Below are 9816 nucleotides of genomic sequence, written 5' to 3'. Positions count from 1 at the left end.
TAACAACTGTATGTAACAATTCTAATTTCTCAATCCATTGACCCTGTGTGAATGAAAACAAGCATGGCACTCATCTTAGGTATGGCGAGTCTGCTTGGCATTAATGTGCTGTTAGGAAAAAATACAACCTTTAATCTCCAAACTTATAGACCTTTAGAACCTAAAGTAAGACCAATGTTGTTATTTCCCAGGCAGTGGCAGCCCACGCTAAAGCATCTCATCAAAACTGGGAGTTTAATTAAAGAACTAGTAAACAAGTACTTTACTAAATAACTACTGAAAGGAAGACATACATCAAATGACAAAATTTCAGTTTTATTTGATTCATTTTTATTCAGTTTAAAATTTTTATTCACATCTTTTAAGGGAACACAAAACCACAGGACAGAAGGATAGGGATAGGAGAATTACTTGCAGGTTTTCAAAGCTGTAAACCAGAAACAACAGTCCAAAGGCCTAAGGTTACTAATGTGTTCAGTTTATTGCATCAGAATAAACAAGTCACCACCTGACCAACCACCCACAAGGTGATAGAAGTAGGCAACGGTTCCAGTTTGAGAATATATGTTAAAAACGTAGAAAGTACCATCCTGAGGGTAATTTTATTAAAAGACTAAGTTTGGTGCTTTAAAATTTTTCCAATCCTTTAACATATAAAAATATTCATTCTATAACTCTCTCTTATGTATAGAAAGGCTGCGCGATTAACCAGTTGCACTGCAACTATACTACCCACATGTACTGGAATAAAAAACCTTTCTTACTTCCCTCAAAGAGGCAACCAACTCAGTCCACGTAGGGGGTTGAGGTTCCCATGGCGATGCAGACCATAACCAGCCACCACATTGGATCTTAGTCTTCATTCACATTACTATAAAGTTAGTAACAAGAATCCAAACTATACTTGAGTTTGAGAATATGTATGAAGAAAGGGATAAACTGTAACTCCATTCTATACCTTCCCTTATATCAAACAAGCAGTTTCTCACACCTCATATATATTTCAGAACTATCAAAACTATACCTTTGAAAATACCAGTTATGATTTGCAATAACAACCTTTCAGTGATGAGTTACTTGAATGTTCAATCGATCATTAATGAACAAATCCTATGCATTTCACACTAGAGTTACAAGGACCAAATTCAAGATTGACATTTATATAAGCTGTAACAGACAGAAATGTTTGATTACTAGAATGAGTGACCCAATTTCAGAACCATATTGGTCCCAAAGTGATTTGACTTTGGTAACAGGGTTTGCAGATCTATTTCAGAGATGTTAGGTTGAAGTCTGGAGGTAGTGTAGTCTGACCAGAAAACATCCTTGAGAGCATCACAAACTAGGCACTGAATCAATAGGCCTTGTTTGCATTAGGTGACCTCAATTGCTCCACGTCACCATAGGAGGAGGATCAGACAGACTAAAAGGTCAAAGAGGTCCTGTCCTCCACTCTGGAAACATCCTAAGTTAATACCATGGGCTAATTATGAAATAAGTTCTCTCAGTGGCACAATTCATCGAGCTCAAGAGGTTTAGGCACATGTGTCCACATGCTCTCACCTAGTATGCTTTGTAGTTGTGGAGTGCTCTAAATTTTAAGTGATGATTGCTGAAAGTGTAAAGAGCAGAAAGCAAGCAGAATAATTCAATCTAAAATTCTTCAGGTGAACACCTAATGTTATCCGGACGTACCTATCAGGGCCAGCCCCGAGGAACTCCCTTCAGTTAAGACAGTAATTCTGATGCAGAGCAGGTGTTACGGAGTCAGCAATAACTCCAGTTACTTCACAAACACAAATAGTTGTAAAGGCCACTTTTGGCAATGTTAGGGATGACGAGCTTGAGCGGAATTTTTCAAGTCCCATCTTCCACTGAAAATTAACAGTTGGGCTGCAAAGTTCTTTCTCGATATGTTTTTAAAAGCCACTCTTCTTAGAAAGCTACCTTTCCTAAAAGTCAGTAAGTGCAAATGCGAAGACTCCTGAAAAGGGTCCTCAAAAGTGCTTCAGAAAGGCAGGGCCTGGTTGGCTGCATCTTCTGGTTGCCTCTCATAGGAAGAGCTCAGTGAAAATCTAGCCTTGTCTGCACGGTCTTGCAGCCCTTATCAGAGTAGATTTTCTCTTCTTTTGGGAAAAATGTCATTTCATCTGCCACTCTTGTAACAACTTCTTCATCTACGGTAAAACCCCTTGATTTCATCTCTGCCCTCACACACATTTTCACATGTCTGTACTCCAAGGGCAGAAAAGGAACAAAGTAATCAATGAGGCTCTTGTCTATCAGGCCACTGTGCCATAAGCCACCTGTGAAACAAATCACAATTGGGTTATATGAAAATCAAGGAAGAATGACAAACCAAGGTGTGGCTGATGTCTCATTAATACCTCTTCAATACTACAAAGATCTGAGAGAGAGAATAACAAGATTCTCTCCGTAAATCAAGGATTGCTGCAGTAGAAAAATCATCACTCTATGACCAAACTGGTGATGAGCCATTCCAAATTTATTTTGGCTGGACAGTAAATAGACCCAGTTCATCAATGGATCCACTCTCTGTTCCCATCTTGGTAGGAACTGCCAGAACTTATTCTCTGCTGATGATGAGACAATGGGTAGGACTTTAGTGAAGGTAAATTAATAATCTCCAAGAGAGGTAGAGGAGTGGACAAAGAGCCTCAAAGCCAAGCAGACCTGGGTTCAAGTCCCACTTCTGACACATATTGCTTCTCAGGACCCTAAGCAATTCTCTGTGACAATAGGTTGCAGGAAGTGCCAACCTACACTGATAAAGAGAGTCTCCTTAGCTGGGAATTCCTTATGCCCATGGAATCATAGGTCCTCTTCCTATCTTAAATAGCCTTTAAAAAGGCAATGGAATTTCAGTATTAGTGATGTAACCTGAAAAGAGCTAACAACATGTTCAACTTTCTTCAGTCAATTACTCCTGTTAGAACACATCAATCCTGAGCACAGCATCTCCTTATTTACCAGCAGTAATTTTATACATAATTTTTTTTCATTTGTCAAATTATTAAAGAGGTCAGTGAGAGAGAAAAGATGCAAATAACTGAGAATGTGATGTTTTTGATCCAGCACTGGCTTGTGTATCCAAGAATCAGGGATGCAATCCTGACATGACTTAGCTATGGGCTCTTTCTGAGGCGGAGGGCGAGCTGTGTTGCCTCTGCACGCTCATTTCCTTCTCTGTGAAATGACGGGATGAACTAGATCAGGGCCGTCTAAAATGCGGCCCACATGCCATTTATGTGGCCGCCTACAAGCAGAAAAATTTGCATAAATGCCTTAGTAAAGGAAGGAAGCCAAGCTGCCACAGAGCTCCCACTAAAATGGCAAATCCAAATAGATTGTCTACTGTTTCAATAAACACCTGAAATCGGACAGCCCTGGACTAGATGGTTCCCAAGCTCTAAAACCAGTTCTAAAGTTCTATGATCCTACGAATATTTTCACTGACCAATGAAAGAACTTGCAGATGTGCAGCATCTAATGGCTCTTGCTGATTCAGCTTCACATAGGAGGAGGGGAGGTAATCAAACCAAGTCCGATAGTAGAATTTCAGACAAAAAAATTCATTTAAGAGAAGGCTTCCGGCCAAGTCAAAGGGCTCTTTGTGCATACTTACTGTTTTTGTTATTGAAGACTCCTAGAGACAGCACAGGCTCCAGGTCTTTGAGCTGAATGTCTTCCCTCTTTTTTCCTGCCCTCCAAAAATCGAGGGCCATTCTGGTTATAAGATCACCTCCTGCATTGCTGGGTTTTGGGGATGGCGGGGTGAGGGGTTGAAGGAGAAGAAAGGCTTAAAGTAATGTTACTTTTAAAACCCATCATAAAACAAATTTTTTTATAATGATGTGGGTTCTGTTCTGTTGTTTATTTTCCACTCAACAAACATTTACTAAGCAATTAATATGTGTAAGGTCCTCTGTTGGATGCTGTAAAAGACTCAGTCCCCATCCACAGGAGCTTATTCTCTATTTCTTTTTTTCTCACCTTCATACTCTTCTTTTTAAAAAATTTTACTTTTAATTTATGGAATAAAACAAGCATTTCCATAACACAGTACAATAAAACAGATGATTGCACATGAAAGTACAAATCTACTATGTACAACTTGCTATTCCTTTAAAATATACAACAAAATCATGTAAACTTTTTTTTCCTTCCCTAACCACCCCCTCCCCCACCCTAGAGATGGCTACAGTTAGACACAAATAGGTATCTATAGTTTACTCTTTATATCTATGTAGAATACTATAGTGTAGACACTATATCTTTAATAACCCTTAATGACAACTTGTACAGGGTAGGCATTTCATAAATGCCTATTTACAAAACTTTGACATTTAATAGCTGACTGGGCAGTTTTCCCCCTAATTCACTTAGAAAGGCCTGGCTTAGAACAAATGTCCTGGATGTTAGGAAACTCAGTTATCGGGCCCAGGATGTCAAATTTATTCAAGGCTTGGTTTTATCAAGTGTCAAAGTTGAAATTTTCTCTTCAACGTCATTTTTTTTGTATAGGTATACTTTGTGTTGTATCCTGACAAAGGGTAAATCTAATTCTTATTTATCGATAAAGTCATACTGTAATCATACTGATGGACCTGGATTTGTGTATTCAGGAAATCCTACCGAAAGGCCTTTGGGAAAGCAAGAAACTATAAAATACTCCATACGCCCCCTCCCCCCTTGCCCCACAGCCTTCTATTATATAAATAACCACTATTTATCTGCATGTTAGTTTTTTTGTACGCAGGCAACCCCACCTCCTCCATTATAATGTTAATATAAGTTTATGATATACTAATACATTATGACAAAATCCCACTGAAATGCTACAGAGAAGCCTAATGCAAAGAAAGACGATTGGACCCTGAAGTAAGAGGCCATTGTTCAAATGTTAGCTCTGCCACCGTTCTGACCATAGACAAGTCCCTGATTCTCTCTGGGCCTGTATCCTGTAAAATGGAGCTGGACTTGATGACTGGAAGTACCTTCCAGTTCTAAGTCTATATTCCTGTGACTTTCTATTTCCCATACCCCATACCATAATACTGGCACAAAGAGGGTTTCCAGTTTAATCAATTCAATCTTCTCTTGCAGACTGTCAATGTAAAGTTGCATATGGACCAGACTAAGGCAAAGAGTCCCTAGAACCTTGTAGAGGGGCCTTGTTTCATCATTTATGGAATAAAGGAAAAAGCTCAGAAGCCTCCTTTCTGAGTTAGTTGAGTACCATACTACCCACCAAAAGAATAACAAGGCACATCTCTCCCCCACATCCTAACCTGAGGAAGATAAAGATGGCTTTCCGATAAGAGATTCCATCAACTTGCTCATAGTAGTCTAGAAATGGCTTGATGGCATCAATGAGCCCACGGTGCAATTTATCCATTTCATCAAATATGAAAACAGATCTTGCACATTCACTCACGTTGCCCCGAATCCACTTCTGCAGCTGCTCCTGTACCAAGAGAAAAAGCTTAATCTGAAACCCTGCATGGGAGGTAACGGGCAGAGGAGTGGGAATGGGCTGAAGACAGTGACTAAGAAGGAAGAGTACTCTCAACTCTTACCATCGAGAGCTCTTGTTTCCCTAAGCTTTGCAAAGTGTTTTAATAGATTACCTAATGTGGACCTCACAACTGTAGAAGGCAAATATTAAAGGTGGTATTATCTCATTTTACAGATGGGAAATTGTGGTTCAGAGAAGTTATGTTGAATGACCTGATGAAGACAAGTTAATAAGCAATAGGTCTGAATGCACTTCCTGACTTAAGTCCTGCACACTTGTTCTTTAGAAAATGCCTCTCTGTGCTTCATTCAAAGTGATTCATATACATTATCACGTTTGACACTCTGAGTAGGTAATATAAGCATTATTCTTCCCATATCTACTATAATAGATGTGGAAAATGAGGTTCAGAGAGGTTGCATTGTTTGTTGAAGGTTACAGAGCTAGATAGCAGTAGAGGTTGGTTCTAAACCCAGGTTACTCCTGATTACAAGTTCAGTGCAATCGCCAACTTTTTTCCTGGGAGAGATACTCACAAGCCTTCTGCTCTATAATGACTTTACCAAACCTTGTCTATGGATAGTAACCTACTCAATTTGAAAAGACAGAAATCACGCTGTGTTTTACCCATTTCCATTGATAGACAGAAGAAGTTCAAGAGCATGGTGATTTATTCACTAAAATAACACCCTGAATGTGCTCTTCAGTAAGTCTACAAGGAAAATATAGGAAGGGGAAATTTATTGTAATTCAGTCATTTTTCAGTTGTGTCTGACTCTTTGGGGTTTTCTTGGCAAAGATACTGGAATGATTTGTCATTTCCTTGTCCAGTTCATTTTACAGATGAGGAACTGAGGCAAACGGGGTTAAGTGACTTGCCCAGGGTCACACAGCTAGGAAGTGTCTGAGACCGGATCTGAACTCATGAAGGGGAAAAAGTCCATTTTTAAAAATTCACCTTCAGTGAGAAATCAATGCTAGGTTCTAACTCACAACTTTTAGATCTCATCTAGGAACAAAAACTCCCAGTAAGCAAAAAGTCAACATGAATAAATAGGTATGACTCCAACAAAGGACCCCATACTTTAGAGTTGGAGTACCTTAATCTTGTCTAATCTTTTTATTTTAAAAATGAGGAAACTGAAGCCCAGAGAATTAAAATGACTTGACCAAAGTAACAAAGGTAACCTTTTTACAGATTCACAGGCTGAAGGAGATAATATCTTATGAAATGGCTAAGTTAACATTTGCTTACTTTGAGGCCATTAAGTAAAAGGCAAAGTTAAAAGTCCTACCCGCATGCTCTTAAATGAAAGGTAATAACATTTCAAAAGATCTTTTTTTTCCCCAGGAAGGAATATGACCAGGTTATATTAAAAAAGCACAGTCATCTATTTTTGCTAACTTCCCAATATTAGGAAAAGATGTGGAAGAAGAGCAGTTTTCTTTTCCAAATTCTTTTATCATTTTGGTTTCTATTTCTTAAAGAATGTTGTGGTAACCAGACTTTGTAACTGAACTTCCTTGTTCAGTTAAGTTTCTATTTCTTATAAGCAAGAACTATGGGAAGTAATTAATTTCTGTTAATAACAATAAAAACACGCAATTTACAGTTTAAACTAACGGATAATTTCAAAGAAATGAAATGGAAAAAAAGTTCCCAAGTTAGTTTCATAAAGAGAATAGGAAAGAATGCAACACAAAAGGACCAGAGCAAAAGATTACTTAGTTGGCAGACTTCCAACATTGGATTTAGTGCATCTGTGGATCTGAAAGCAAGCAATTCTCTTACCTGATACAGTTTTATCTGCTGCTCATGAGGGAAGTGCAGAGTAGAAACAAACAAGTGGACAAAGTTACTCTTGAGTCCTTTTGGGTGAAGGTTTTCTGCCACGATCTGACTGACAAAGTTCTTGCCTGTGCCAGCCCAGCCATGTAAGGAGAGAGTCAGTGGTTTCTTTGGATTCTTGTTGTTGCTGAAGCCAGTCAATGCTTTGAGAATCACCTCTCTAGCCAGGTGCTGTCCAAACAGTTTCTCTTCTAAATCTAACTTCAGGGCTGAATGAACCACCCCAGAAAAAAAAGGGAGAGACACATATTAAAAACGGATCAGGATGATGACAAGGAGCTCAGCTTTTACTTTGGATTCTTGGCCAGGGTGAGTGATCAAAAGTAAATGACTTAGAAGGGTTTCTAATAAGCCCCATATGTAAAGCCCAACTACGCATGCTAAATAAAGCCACTTTGTACACACATTCAGAATCACTCAATCTAAGACTGCATCTCCACTTTCTGTAAAGTGTTGTTCACAAATCTTCATTTACATCATGCAGCTTCATCCTAAGACAAAGCCCTCAAACCTATCACTACTTTCTTCCCAATTTTTCTGGAAGAATGCTCTGCAAAGGACTGATCCAAGAACACCTCTCCTGTGCCCGTGCAAAGAAACCAGGTGCAATTGTTCCCTTTGGACCAGATCCCAAGACGATTCTTACTCCAAAACCTTACCGAGATGACTAGCATTGAGAGGCAGCTATGACAATTACCACTCACGAATGCCACCATTTCAGTTTCTTTTGAGGTCTAGAATTCAAGTTCTTATCTGGGTTCTCATCTGTTAGGGTAATACCAACCAACACCTCTGCAATCTGCCACCTAAAGCCGCGTGTAAAGCTGAGATAAGAGCCGGGAGTTGTGGAAAAGGAGCAGACAATAAACATACAACTGAGGCGCTCCCGTCCTGCTTCCTTTTACTTATACATCTCCGATCCACACCCTTCCCTGTCCCTCCCCAAAATAAAAGACATTCCCAATTCTCATTTTAAGAGTTGCATCTCTCATCTCCCCTTCCTCTACTTGTCGTAGCACGGTGATGCCCCCCGCTTTGGCGCTCCGATCACCCACAGTGTCGCTCCCTTGCCCTCCCCAGTCCCAGTGACTCCCCCTGGGGGCCGAGATCCCAGCCCGTCCCCCCATCTGCCACGTGTTCCACTGCACCCCGAAATCCAAAGATTCCGCAGGGCAGCAGCCCCCGCCCCCCAGGACTGCCGTCCTGGCGCTCAGGGATCCCCCGCAGCCCACGCCGCCCTCCCCAGGATCCCCGAGCCAGGCTCGGCTGCAGCCCGCTACCGGAGGCGTTGAGCGGTTGCTCCTCGCGGCAGCACTCCACGAAGCGGCAGTAGAAGTCCGGGCGGGAGAGGTAGCCTGTGAGGGCCGAGGCGGCGCCGATGGCGATGCCCACGGTGATGGGCTCGAACGGCTCGGCCCCCGGGGTCACGAGCAGCAACAGCAGCAGCAGCAGCGGCAGGAGCGGCGGCAGCACAGCCGGCGGCTGGAGCGGTCCCATCGCAACCGCACACAGCGCGCCCTGCGGCCCGGGCTCCACGAGCCGGGCTTCTGCTCCGCGCGTCACTTCCGCTTGTCCAGAAAGGCGCGTGGGAGCCTCTTCACGCGACGCCATTTTTATTTGGAACGCGGGAGGGGCGAAACCGCTCGCCTACTTTCCGCCATTTTTGTGAGGGGCAGGCGACGGTCATCTTGGCGGAAGTGTGGAACTGGCAGTAGCGTGGCTTCCTGATACTTAACTCAGTTCACCAAACCTACCAGCTGTCCAACCTCACGTGTCCGGAAGCCGAACAGTCGCTTTTCCGGGAGCGGCGCTGGGTTTCAGGTTCTCCAGAGCCTCCACCCTCCTGGACGAGGGGGAGGCGGGGCGACCCCGAGAGGGGACTGGACCGTGGTGCATCGGGGAGCAGGCTGCTGGACCGCCGGACTTGTGGTAGAGTGGGCGGAGCTCTGCGTTGTCATCAGCTTCTTGCCAGTGACCTGGGACGAGTCCCTGCACTTCTTGCATCTCTTCGGGCCTCAGTTTCCTCATCTGTAGAATGAGAATATTGGGCTAGACCATCTCCCTAGGGTCTTGTTATGGCCCTAAACTCGTGACCTGAAATCAAGAAGACTTGAATTCTATCCCAGAACTTAGCATGTGGCAAATGCGCCTCACAGGGAGCTTTGAAGATGAATTGAGGCAGTGTATGTAAAGAACTTTGTAAACCTCTCTTTGTAAAGCCTGGAAACTCAGGAACATGGAGAGCTTAGTGATCACAGAATCTGAGTGGAAAGGGACCTTACATGTTGCCTGGTCTAATCTTGCACTGGACAAAAATACCAAAACACCCAAAGAGTGGTCCATTTGACCTTTGCTTGAAGACCTTCAGTTCAGAAGGAGCCAATACTTACCCAGGTTGTTCATTGTATTTCTGTATACTTCTTATGGT

The 9816-nt window shown here is 42.2% G+C and overlaps 1 protein-coding gene across 1 annotated transcript; it reads right to left on the bottom strand.

Moving 5' to 3' along the window:
- Positions 1–295: 295 nt before the first annotated feature.
- LOC118843026 (torsin-1B-like) lies at positions 296–9075 on the bottom strand. Its single transcript, XM_036750405.1, is given in 6 exon segments — positions 296–2306; positions 3647–3774; positions 5313–5488; positions 7332–7597; positions 8669–8987; positions 8989–9075. Coding segments are annotated over 6 exon segments (1218 nt in total). The 3' UTR covers positions 296–2064.
- Positions 9076–9816: the final 741 nt, after the last annotated feature.

This window comes from Trichosurus vulpecula, chromosome 3, assembly GCF_011100635.1.
Source record: "Trichosurus vulpecula isolate mTriVul1 chromosome 3, mTriVul1.pri, whole genome shotgun sequence".
Taxonomy (NCBI): Eukaryota; Metazoa; Chordata; class Mammalia; order Diprotodontia; family Phalangeridae; genus Trichosurus; species Trichosurus vulpecula.
This window is presented reverse-complemented; position numbering and strand designations above follow the sequence as displayed.